General features: G+C 40.9%; 1 protein-coding gene across 1 annotated transcript in view; it reads left to right on the forward strand.

The window, feature by feature from the left end:
• calcr (calcitonin receptor) overlaps positions 1-9,464 on the forward strand; it is a 53,488-nt gene extending 44,024 nt beyond the window's left edge. Inside the window, exons 17-22 of the mRNA XM_058619553.1 lie at positions 317-470; positions 1,348-1,408; positions 1,574-1,640; positions 1,730-1,948; positions 3,301-3,342; positions 6,882-9,464. Coding sequence (XP_058475536.1) covers positions 317-470; positions 1,348-1,408; positions 1,574-1,640; positions 1,730-1,948; positions 3,301-3,342; positions 6,882-7,103 — 765 coding nt within the window. The 3' untranslated portion in view covers positions 7,104-9,464. The remainder of the gene's footprint in view (positions 1-316; positions 471-1,347; positions 1,409-1,573; positions 1,641-1,729; positions 1,949-3,300; positions 3,343-6,881) is intronic.
• Positions 9,465-13,733: the final 4,269 nt, after the last annotated feature.

A 13,733-nucleotide genomic window follows, 5' to 3' on the forward strand; every position in this document is an offset into this window, starting at 1 on the left:
ACATCTCATTATTTAAAGAAAGTGGAAATAACTGGGGAAAAGTTGTGGAAATGACTGTACAGAGCTGATATAAAAGGTCCTGGTAATTACAGCATTAGTGGGCTGTCAAAGTGATCTCTGTCACACATTTATAGTCAAGTCTCGCTTAATGCAATAGTTTATGAGACGTGCTATCGTGTGATGGGTGGATGTGCATTATGTAGAAAACTGCACGGCACTATTTAAACAGAGTAATACGTGAAGAAAATGGTCTTTATAATAAACGAGAAACTCAGCCAGTTTCGAGACTGTGTAAGACTGTTGACCGTCTCTGCAGGTTGGCTGTAAGGTGCTCCACTTCTTCCACATGTACATGCTGGGCTGCAATTATTTCTGGATGCTCTGTGAAGGCATCTACCTGCACACGCTCATCGTGGTAGCCGTGTTTGCAGAGGAGCAGCATCTCCACTGGTACTACCTCCTGGGCTGGGGTGAGTCGTCCGTCTCCATTTGGACAATAACACTTCAGTGTATTCTACTGTGTGGCTTTATGTTGGACTCAATCAAAGCTCCAAAGTGGAGCGACGTGACACTCGTACGGAGCGGCTCTGTCGGCTTTGTTAGCCGCTCTGTCGCGCGGCGCTGCTCCCCGTCCTGCTTTTCACCTCGTTCATAAACAGGAATAATGAGCCGCAGTCTGTCTGTACGACGAGTAGACGAGGGAACTAAACGAGTGGTCATCATGAAAAAAATGGGTGGATAACCTTGAGGCCTGAGCGGCGACTGTACACGGATTCAGGGGAGAATAGCCTCAAGTGTTTGTTTTTCTTTGTCGTTATGTGGATCATCGGCTGCGGCGACCGCGATAGAGAGGAATAGATTTGAAAATGAGGATGATTCGTTATGTAAAAACATGCGATGCGTTCCTAAATTACAAGATCTAACAATGAGAGGTATGTTATAGATTTTGTAGAGATGGATGGAATGTCTCTGTTCAAGGTAACAAACCGTTTTGTTTGTTTTTCATCCACTTTACACTTCCAGGGCCAAACTCAAACGTCTTTTTCCTTTTTACTGTGCATTTGTCACATATGGATCCAAACACGCGGGAAAACGGAGCATTTCACGTATTCCTCTCACGCTGCTTTTTGACATCGTGTTTGGATTATGAGAGACGCCTAATGGCAGAAATGTCACACTGCGAGTTGAAGTTTGGAACTAGAAAAAATAAAGCGTGCATTCAACGGCGATCAGAAATGCACTTCATGAGGTCGTTTAAAAACCCAACAACCGAGCGAAACCTCACGTTCACATGCTTGTTACATACGGGACAAATGATTCCACAAGTTTCCCATTTTTCCTGTCCAGGCTTTCCACTAGTCCCCGCGTCCATCCACGCCGTGGCAAGGAAAAAGTATTTCGACGACAAGTGAGTAATGCTCCAGAAACTTCTGCAAATAAACAACGGATGTGTACGTACTGTATGTGCTCAGCTGTGTGCGGCAGAGAGAGAGTGAGAGAGAGAGTGCGCAGGTCCGTGTATTGTGTATTTTGGGCGGCAGACTCCACTGACTGTGTTTTTCCCCTCCGTTAGCTGTTGGATGAGTGTGGACACCCATCTGCTCTACGCAGTTCATGGTCCTATCATGGCAGCACTTCTCGTAAGTCTGTCACTCCACTGGAACTTCCCTTTGCATTTTGATTTATTTCTTGAATTAAAGTACTTTTTTGGTTTTTTTTTGCTCCGCAGGTGAATCTCTTCTTCTTACTGAACATCATAAGAGTGCTGGTGACCAAACTGAGAGACACACACCGCGCCGAGTCCAACATGTACATGAAGGCGGTGAGAGCCACGCTGATCCTCGTGCCTCTGCTGGGAATACAGTTTGTCATCATTCCCTGGAGGCCCGAGAACCGGCTGGCTGGGGAGGTCTACGAGTATATCATGCACATACTCATGCATTACCAGGTGGGACGCAAGTTTATTACAATTTGCACTTTGACCCATTCTAAAAGTAACACTTGAACTGCGTCAACACTTTTTGGTACCAGGGGCAAATTGTAAGATTAATGCATTAGTCAGGTTTCAATGCCTTAAAAAACTTAAAAAATCAAAATAATAAAAAAAAGACCGTCTGGTACCTAATCTGTTGCCTACAGCCTGACTTATATGAAGACGAGTCAGATCGATTTCTTTTGAGGGGGGAATCTAAAAGATATGTTACGCACACTCCCTTCGGCCTCAGGTGAGCATCAGTGGTTTGTGGAGGAATGGATTGTGTTTATATCAACAAACAACCATCTCACAACAGCCCGTCATCTCCAAACACAAGACAATGAGCACAAGAGAGAGATGGGGAAGATGACGTCATCGCTTTCCTAAAGTGTCATATTCGCCGTCTACACGGAAACAAAAATCCAAAAACATATATATAGTTTCAGGTCCCCTAAAAAGCCTTCTCCGTGTGGACAGAACGCCTCTCCGACAAAAAAAAAGCATGCATATTCATTTTAACCCGTGTCCGAGTGTCCTGGGGACCCACTGTCTCCGTTTCCCTGCTTCCAAATGTTGAGCTCGTCATCGTCGGCTACAAAAGCCCGATAACGACGACATTTCTTTGACCGCGCTGTGTTTGAGCTGGGGGAAACATCTAAAACATGCAGGAAGTCCCCAGGACCAGGATTTAGGAAACCCTGCTGTTTGTGAAACACACATTTATCTCCTTGAATCAGACCTACTCCAACATTCTTGTCACGCCTCACACTTCCACACAATTTCCTGGAAATCAATGTAGTCGTCTTTGAGTAATACCAGGGGCTGCCATTATTCACAGGCTGTGGTCGACCACCTTCGTCTCCATTTTTTTCCCCCCTGACAGTTTCAAGCAATGAATCAAAAAATGGAACGTTCTTTTCACTTCTCATAATTACATAAGAGATATCCAAGTTAGTGTTTTACTATCTTGCTTTCCTGTGAAGGTCTCTGTAGCTGTATTTGCTTTGTGCTCACTCACTTCAGCCGCAGTTTTTTCTTTTTTTTTTTAAATGACACCATGAGAAACGGACAGAATGTATAAATTCGGCTGCAGCTGTGCACGTAGCAACGTGTGGCCCAGTCACAAATGAGCTTTAGCTGTTATTCAAGCTGGAAAGAGATTACAGAGCTCAGCCAGATATCCTCCAATTCCTGTTTCCTTTTTTTTTTTTAAATGTAACCTTTAATTAATCAGTTTGGGTTTTTTAATTAAAACATCAATTTTTTGTGAAATTGAATGTACTTTATTTAGTTTAATTTAGTATATTTGTGTCTTTTTTCCCAAGGGTTTACTGGTGGCGACAATATTCTGCTTCTTCAACGGAGAGGTAAGGAACAGTTCATGCATTCACACATTGTCAGCGTGCTTTCCCCTGCAGTGAACTGCAGTCACATAAAGTTGTTTTGTTTTTTTTTTAATTTTGGGAATACACTGTACTTCCTAAAAATGGAAACAATACACTTACAAGAATGAGGCGACCGGCTCTACGTGCAAATGGAAGGAAATGTGTCCAAGGCATGCTAATTAGTCCGAATTATTGAATAATTCATAGAAAATAGTCTCAATATTCTGAAAACACATCTAAGTGGTGAGCCGCCAGACAGGTATTTATACCTTTGGACAGTTAGTTTGGTAATGAATTCAGCGCTATGTACATTATATAGTATTATGTTGTATTGTGACTGGCCCAATTTGCATATTTAATTGATGCGGGTATACAGTATTAACACACACCGATCTAATGATATCCAAACGGCACGCTAACTCCTATAACGAGACCAAACAAAAACAAAAGAAAAAGAGCAGCTTCCATGTAGAATGTTTTGCTTCATGTCACAAACGCGGCATGAAAGCCGTTTGTCTCAGTGACCCGACGACACAATGGGGCGACTGAAGAAACAAGGAAAGGTCTGTGCAGTTTGGCCTTGAAATCAGAAAACAGGATTGAACCCAGCCCCAGAAACCCATGTCCTGATTAAGGGAGCTGAATTGTTCATTATGCGGGTGAAGGAAAGGAACTCTTGTTTCGTTCGTTCGTTTGTTTGTTTGTTTGTTGACTGTCTTTCACTCGCGGAAAGACAGTACGTGCCAGACATTGTTTACACTTTCTGTTTCCCCCCCCCCCCCCGTGCGTGAACTAAGGCCTGACCTATTTTCCAGGCGGAGTGTAACAAACACAAACCCCCTCAGTAGGTTGCTCGTTGCTCCGTGCCAGATACCTCATGCTGAGTATTTAAATCCGCTCCTCTGCGTTTATGCATCTCTGCCCCGTTTTCCCTCTCACGCAGAGAAACACTTTGAAAAAAAACCACATCATTGTCTCCGGGGGGAAATTTCACTACTTCATTTTCACTTTTCACTCCAGGAATATTACAAGAGCGCGTGAGTTGTAACGCGCGGGGAAATCGCTGCCTGATGATCTAAGTGCCTGAGCCGTCTGCTCCTCACACACTGGAGTCTGACAACCTGCTAACAACTCCTAATTCAACACAGGATAACACCATGAACCTCACACGTGATTCTCAACGAAAACGGAGTCACTTAAACACAACGTTTTAGAAGCGGTTATAAGTGAAGGTAGATTTCTGAATTCTGACAGGTAAAGCTATAAAAAAGATTAGATTATTACCGGCCAAAAACCAACCACAAACTACGCAGACTATGTCAAAGTGGAAGTGTCTGAAAGTGAGGTCTTAATCCCTTGTTAAAGTCCTCTCTGATGCGGTGTGATGTGCATTTTGTGGATTATAGTCCCATTTAAAGTAAATCTACCACAATATTTCCCTCCTTTACTTTTTAAAAGACCCAATCAAAAAAAGAATTTGTGACAAGACCAAGTTTGTGTATAACGTAGTGACAGGTTGACATACGCCTAATATCACTTTGAAATGGTAATAAAATCATCTCAGAGCTTCATTTTCTGCACGTTATTTAAAGCATATACGCTAAAAGAAGACCCAAAATAAAATCTCCTGTGACCCTTCTGTGGTTCCCCGACCCAGTCTTTGGGAACCACTGATCTACTGATCAAGTTATGGAAAAGCAAAAACTCCAACAGTTTGAGTCTGAAATTAGTTTAGTTGTTGTTGTTGTTGTTGTTTTTACTCCAGAGAGAAGAACAATCTTTTGTGGACATTTCAAATTAAACAGTGATTAACATTTTTGTATTTAATCGCAGGCATCTTATTCTCGAGGGCTTTCACGTTCTGCTTGAAATTCTTACAGTATATCACACAAACAAGAGTCGCCGTTCAGCTTAAACAGATTTCATATCGGGGAGTTTAATCGTCAATTTATACACGAGCACTGATCACAAATGAGATTAAATACTGGGATTAGGCGGAGCATGTTCTCGGCGTGATAACGGGCTTTGGTGTTTGTACAATATGGATTCTCTTTGTACAACATTTGAAGGAGGAGAGTCATAACTGTCGTCATAATGATGTCAACATGTGCTGCATGTGTCATTATTAAAAACACACGTAGACGCAGGATATCGTTTATTTACGATTGAGCCACGTGCACGACACGGCCACACTTGAGGAAATGTGACTACTGTGTGGCGCGTGCATCTCCTCACCGGCTTCTGATGATGCCATTCCCATTTAAGCGGCGCGCACACACGTGGCAGCGGTTACGCTCGCGTCCGTCAATTGGTCAGATTAAACCTGAACTTCGTCTTAGTCCTATTGCAACGTAACTGCATCCTGCGCTGGGCAACTGGTGCGGCCATTTTGGGGCTGGAAGTGAAAGTAGACGAGAAAACAAAATGGTGGAGGGAAAAAATAAATAAAAGTTTGTGTAACTTTGAGCTGGAGAATGCAAAAATCAAAAAAAAGGTAAATAATCACACCCGTCAGTGAGACTGCCAGAGTACTTATCCAGGTGCAGCCAACATAAAAATGACTTTTTGATGACACATTACTCAGTTTGACTTCCACATTAGGGCCACTTTCTAAGAAAAACTCAAATATTGGAACACCCCCCCCCCCCCCTTAAATTACAGTAAAATACCTGCAGCTACGGTTGCTTTCTCAACAGTGTCACTACTGTCATCACAAACAGTTTGACTGAAAATAACATTACAGTACTGTGCTCTACATAATATAAACTTTACAATATAATACTGTGAGCTATTTAGCTGTCATTATACTGTTATTTAAATGTTCCTACTGTAATCTCCATAAACTATTTACATACTGTATATATACATACATACATACATATATACACACACATACATACATATACACATACATACATATATACATATACATACATATATACACATACATACATATATACATATACACACACATATATACATACACACACATGTATGTATATATGTATACATAGATATATACATACACACATATACATACATACATACATACTGTATATACACATACACATATATACACATACACACACACATACATACACACATACATACATATATACACATACACATATATACATACATACACACATATACACACACATACATATATACACATACACATATATACATACATACACACATATACACACATACACACATATACACACACATACATATATACACATACACATATATACATACATACACGCATACATATACATACATACATACACATACACACATACACATATATACATAAATATACATACATATATACATACATACATGCATACATATACATATACACATATTTACATACATACATACATACATACATACACATACACATATACACATACATATATATACTGTACATACACACATACATACACATATATGTATGTTTGTTACGGTGCAATACTGACTTTTCCTTTTCCTGCATGTGTGTGTGTGTCGTTTAGGTGCAGGCAGCTCTAAAGAGACAGTGGATGCAGTATAAGATGCAGTGGGGTCAGAGACGGAAGGACCACTGTTCAATGCGCTCCACGTCCTACACGGCCACCTCCATCACAGAGGTGCCCGCCTTCATGTACCACCACGACTGCAACAGCGAACAATTTAACGGGCGCCACATGGAGGGCTCTGAAATCGTGGCGCTAAAATCAGGAGAGACGTACGCTTGAGTCACGAGCGTGAGAACAGCCACAGAGATGTACAGCGCGGACTGTGGTGATGATGAGGATGGTGATGATGATGACACAGGTCTGGAAATAAAGAGCTCAGAGACAGATTTGCTGTGAATCTGACACTTAATTATACTTTACATCGGCATTGTAGCTGCTTTATCAAGAACTCTGGTGTCTCTCAACTCGAGACACGGGACCAACGGCTGCTTTTTGACACGTGTCACTTCCTTAAGAAGCTGCTATACTGTGACGTGCTCACAGGCTTGTGCTGCTTTGGAGACAGAGAAGACGTCAGTGGGTGTGGCTTGGAGTCGGTGCTGCTAATTGCGACAGTGACTGATTTAAAAAAGATGATTGAGGCTGAAGTAGAATCCTTTCGGAACCTCACCAACACCATAGGGCACCGTGTTGTTGTTGTGGCAACTATGTGTCCAGATGAGGACAGATGTGGGACCCTGACGCAAAAAGACACACACGCACGCATGCACCGGATCATGTGATGTGCCATGATAGCAGTCAAACTTTCAGAAGACCCTCTCTGCTCTGAATTGTGTACATAATGTATGTTTCGTCATGTTTTATTTTATTTTTTGGGATGTTTCAAAAAGGTTCTATTTTTTTTTTTCTATTAAGATTTTATTCTCGCTGTGTTTGTTCTGTGACGCCGCGCTCCACAACTGCTTTGTCGTTTTTTGCAGTTGCTGTATTTGTGCCAATGCTGGACATCGCGGAGCCGAGGAGCGAAACAAAAAAAACTAAAAGCTATGAACACACAAAGAAAACAAAAAGAACAGAAGGCTAAAGATGAACTGAACCGCTCGCATTCATCTCTAAGATCGTGTCATTGTAGTTTTGTCGTCATTATGGGCGTCGAAAGTTAAGAATTGCACATTGAAATGTTCATTTAAACCCGGGACCACAGTGAATCTCTGTGTCCGTAACAAAACCACCCGTTTTGCTCCAACTGTAATAAAAGATGTCGTGCATTTATCCATCAAATTTACTCAGAAGCCCGGCGAGCCCACATATTCAATAACAGACGTTTACGTTCACCGGGGGGAAAATCATTTATTATCCTCGCGAGGAGCCAATAGCAAAAAGCTTAGACTTGAAATATTTGTTTTGAACTCCTCAACTGAAAATGTGCAAAATGTGCATTCCCTTACGTGCAAAAAGTTTAAAGTTACAACTAAATCTTCGTAAAAAAGGGGAACACGTTCAAAGAAAAAGGTACTTTATATCTTACTGTCAACATGTGAAAATCAAAGATATTAATGCTTTACATGGATTTTCTGACTTCCCTGTTGTAGCCGAGCGCTTGAGTTGTTGGAAATGTTCATTAAATTGCATCAGGTGATGCGTTTGGGACTATTATCAGCCATCGTTGTGCTGGATCGACATTTACAGTAGCACATTTGATGTGCAAAGGGCACCCATTAAAAGAGATTAATTCCTTTTTTGGATGTTCATGGGACGCAAAGACAGATTAGATATTTTGCTTTGAAAGCATAATTTGGCTTTCTGAAATGACATTTCTATCCTCAACCAGCATTATATTATTCACTAGTATTTTTTCTGTGTTGCTGCGTGATTGTGTGTCGAAGGATGATCACATTTCAAAGTTTACGTGTCTTTGTCGAGTGCGATAACTGACACAAATCTGTGTGAGAAACTGATAACGGATTATATTTAATTACAGCTCAGATGGGATTTAAAGTTTCAGCGTACGAGTACACCGGGGCTCTGACGTTTGCGGTGCAATTCATTTGCAATTCATTCACTTTGCGGTCCTCTTTACTCCCTCTTTATTAATAATAACAATAATAATAATAATAATAATAATAATAAAAACGCAACACAAAACACTTTAACATAACTTTTACAGACGTTCGCCAAAAGGAGAGTGACAATCAACGCGAGTGAATGACATCATCGTCCTATGATGATATAGGTTTTTAGTGCTTTACGAAAAAATCCTTTACGTGAAATATTAAAGTATATTATTTATTTTGCTATAAGACTCATCTTCCTCCTCATCTTTAAAGTGTATATTTTGCCTTGGATGTGATGCACAAGAAATATTAGCAATCCTTTTTCATGTGGGGGAAGACAGATTATACTATGTATATTTTGTATGTTACTGTCCATGTAAATACAAGCAGATACTATGTGTGTGTGTGTGTGTGTGTATAGATTTTTGCACTGTGAAACACACTGACAGCTATTTTTTTTTTTTCATTTTTCAGTCATTTTTGGGCTCATGTTTGTCTCCTCCTCCTCAGCTTGGACTGGCCACATTTTAAAGCTGATAAAACAGTGTTTTTGTAAAAAAAAACTAAACAAAAAAACAACAAGATACCTCACGTGTGTGTTTTTTAACCCATCTATCTTTGAGAATGAACGCAAACAGCGGTCAGAGGAACAAGCTGCAGGGGAGAGAGTTGCACTTGGAATGGCAACATTCAAAGAACAACGCAATCCCATCTCAACATCACTAGTGTCACAAGTGGTTTCTGCAAATTCGACACTTTAATGCCACGTTGAATGAATCATGGAGTCTTAAAGGGACTCTGTGAAATACTGGTTCTCATCAGTACGGCAGTGCATTCAAAAGACGGTTGAAAAAGAAATGCTTAAAATACAGTATTAAATACTTAAAAAGCAAACATTCAGACAAACTTGCAGAGGCCATAAAGTGCTTATTTTCCGGAGTAACTTATTTCAGCGTGTGTCTGTCTGGTACGTCTTTCAGGAAGGCATCATAATAAGGTAGAATCCCTCATTATATAGCACACATTTGCAAATGAGGTGTCGTCTCAAGCGCGGCTGACGCGACGAACGAAGGGCCTCATTATTTGCGTCGGACTTGCTGGAGATGGAACACAGCACGTACCTGTGTGTGGCTAATGGACCGTTAGCAGTGACATTTGATGGCATATATTTAGAATTATGGGTGCGTCAGGAGCGTTGTCCAAAGAGTGCAGAGAAGAGGAGATCACTGTCTTGCACAAACAGGGGAAAATGGCAAAATATTATAGCGAAAAGGCACTGAACGTTCCGCTTGGAAAACGCTGGCTTCACAACCTGGACGAGGCAGAAAGCGGAAACTATCAACTCCATTTCTGAGGCGACAGGTGGCCAAAAAACCTGCAGCGAGACAGTGAAGACACATATTAAATCCTCAAACCCCGCCCCAAGATGTACACCGCTCCACAGCTGTTCCTGTGGAGCGATTAAACAAATGTGGAATTATTTGAGGGGCCTATGGATGAGTGGTTAGTCTGGAGGAGAAAGAATGAAAAGCAGACAGTGAAGCACGGTGGCGGCTCTGCGATGCTCTGGGGCCTGCTTTGTTTGTTCTGGCGCTGAAAAACCTGCAGGGTTTCGAGAGGCAAGTTCACATGAGGAAATTCTAGGAGAAAATATCACGTCGCCTGGACCTTGCACGGGGGCCATACCTCGAAATCTACCGAGGCTTGATTTGTGAAAGAAATCTTCGAGGGTTTTAGAGTGACCATCATATTCTCCCCGACTTAATCCCCAGAGAATATTTCTGGTGGGATTTGGAGAAGGTTGTTGCAGTGCCAGCACGCTAAAGCCCCAGAATATTAGTGAGCTAGTGAGGACATTGCCTGTGAGGAAGATTCCTCTGGAACACTGTCAGAAGCCGGTGTAAATGCGACTGAGTGACACAGATGCTTTCATGAAGGGGGTTGAATAATTATGAGAAATGTGCTTTTCATTCCGTGGTTTCGAGAATATTTAATCAAATAAATACAATGAGCGTGCTGGAAAAAAAAACATTTGGTTTCTTGCTCTGTGATCGCTCCATTTTCAAATCACATCAGCGGCCCCCTCATGTGTGCGACGGGGCAGAATCGACTGACACGGTTCGTCTTCATGACAGACGTCTGCTCAGGCGCAAAGGTTCTTATTGCACTAACGAGGCCGAGTTACTCTGATGTATAGGAATATTTTTAGCCCGTCTGTAGGCAAACACTGCATAATACACAATTTCAGGCTCCGCTGGGTCGTAATGGTAAGCAAAAAAGAAAAAGAAAGAAAAAAGGAGGTGTCGTCCCAGTGCATATTCACAGCCCTACTGAGTCTGAGATAGTAATCACACAATGATGAAGTAAATGTGTTAGGCACCGTTACTCTGGCACGGTAAATTATCAAAAGGAAAAAATATCCAGTACAAAATCTGAAGGTGTGTGCAGAACGTATCGCCTATCAAGGCAGAGATGGAGAGTGCAAAGGACAAATCTTTTGGCAATGGACTTTTCTGCAAGTCAGTTCAATGCAACGATAAATAAGGAAGTTAGAAAAGCACATAAACTGCTTCAGGCAGCCTCCGTCTTGCGAGCGCGTTGGTAAACTAAAGGGAAAAGTTCCTGAAGGCAACAATCCCACAGTATGGACGGACATGGATCACTCCACACAACAACCAGCATCTGAATCTTCATCTGGGCATCAAAGATGCTTCAACATGTGGACAGGCAGTAACACGCGGAGCATCGATGTGTGCTGAACCGTTCTACCAGAGGCTCGGAGCATTTTGCAGTAGGAAGAAGAATAAATAAATGAAAGGACACACATTTTTAACTCTGCTGAATCTTTTCTTTTGTCTCATGGTCTGGTCTCACATTAGATAACACAGGTTTAAGGATAATTCAGGTGTGACTGCGGCTCATGTGGCGTTTTACTTGGATACAGTGCAGACCGAGCATGTCACTGCAGCCCTGCAGCTCTGCAGCCCTGCAGCCCTGCAGCCCTGCAGCTCAGTCACGGCTCATGAGCAAAAATGTCTTGAGCGCTGAGAAAGCAAATATATCAGCAATTATTGTCACAGTGTGGAAATAGATTCCTGTGTTGCCACACGAAAGCTCTTTTAGTCTCAGGGAGAGGAAACAGAATACATGTACATAATAAATAGTGCTTTATTATGACAGAGTATTGTGGCCAAACTGAAAAGAAAAAAAATATTGAATCTTTCGAGAATGAAGTCGTAATAGTATGAGGAAAAAGTTGTAATATTACGAGAATAAAGTCGTTATTAATCAAGCAAAGATGATCAGCTGCAACCTGCGCCAAGATGAGAAAATAAAATTTGATTAAATTATATAAAATCTTGTAATATGACTTTATCCTAAAATATTGCGACTCTATTCTCGTAAAATATCGACTCTATTCTCGTAAAATATCTCGACTTTAGTCTCGTAAAATATTGCGACTATTCACGTAAAATATTGCAAATTTATTCACATAAAATATTGCGACTTTATTCTCATAATATTACGAATTTATTCTCATAATATTACAACTTTATTCTCATAAAATATTACGACTTTATTTTGGAAAGATTAGATTTTTTGATTTTTGATTGTGTTTCATTTGTTTAAATGATGTCAAATAAAAACTAGATCTGAATGAACCTCAAACTAATCTGTAATTAATCTATGTATTAAATTTGTGTGACTCATTCTCCATTTTTAGAACAATACATTTTTATTTATCCACCTAAACAGTGAAAAAATAAAAACTAATGGCGAATAACAGCTGCATAAAAACGAATCAATCACTTCAAGGCCAAACTATAGGTTCCTAATCTATTTTTTATGTTATTCATAACAGACGACATCATGTATCTGCTACTGTAATTTGACACAAATGAAAGATTAATGCTAAACTAAAGTAACAGCAGCTTTGCAGGGACTAAGAGTCGTTGTGCGCAGATTCACTGACGTATACTGTAATGCCCTCGCGTCCTTTAAGGAATCAGCTTGTCTGTTTTGATGTGTAGCAGCATAGTAAGACACAAACGGCGGATAAAAGGTAGATCAAGTGAATTCAATTACACAGAAAGTCTCTAAACAAGAACGACAAAAAGGAATTTGATAAATAAAAGTCAAAATAATCCCCCTGTGACTCATCAGTGAGGCTGAAAAAAAGACCCAGTGTAATCATTTCTGGCAGCTGAATCAAATGTGTGTGTGTGTGTTTGAGGTTGTGTATATGCATGTGCTAATGTATTCCTGCACACTGCAGTGTGCGAGCCAGCGATATACACAGCATAATGTGAAGGAAACCCCTACTGTGTTCAATGCCACAGCCTCAAAGACAAGAAATCAAACCATCACTTCCTCTCACTCTGGGACTAATCTGCACCATCATCTGCACCATCATCTGCTCATGGGAGAGCGGACCTTTCAGTCGTGATGGGATTGAGCCAGAGTGTCACTGCATTGGTGCAGTGTGGTCCAGTGATGAATGGGACGAATAGAATGATGATTATTATTATTCAGTGGGAAAGACGAGTTTGAGGCTCATTAGTTCATGACTGGCTCAGAAGTATGAAGTCATTTCAGAGACTATCTTGTCATCGGTGGTTTCGCGTTTTTCGACTCGACGCAACTAACTGCACTATTTCACACTTCAAAAAGGTCGGGTCAATTTATTCACAAAGCCCAGAACAATTACGATTTATATTGGATTTCTAAATTGTACTTGATGGCGTTTGTCTCTTCAGGAAATTGGCCCAAAGTCCATGTAGACAGAGTAGAGTAAAAACATTATCCAATGAAAGAGCTTCTCCTTCAGAATCACAATGCAAACTCAGAAATGACG

This window comes from Solea solea, chromosome 20 (assembly GCF_958295425.1).
Source record: "Solea solea chromosome 20, fSolSol10.1, whole genome shotgun sequence".
NCBI classification, from domain to species: Eukaryota; Metazoa; Chordata; class Actinopteri; order Pleuronectiformes; family Soleidae; genus Solea; species Solea solea.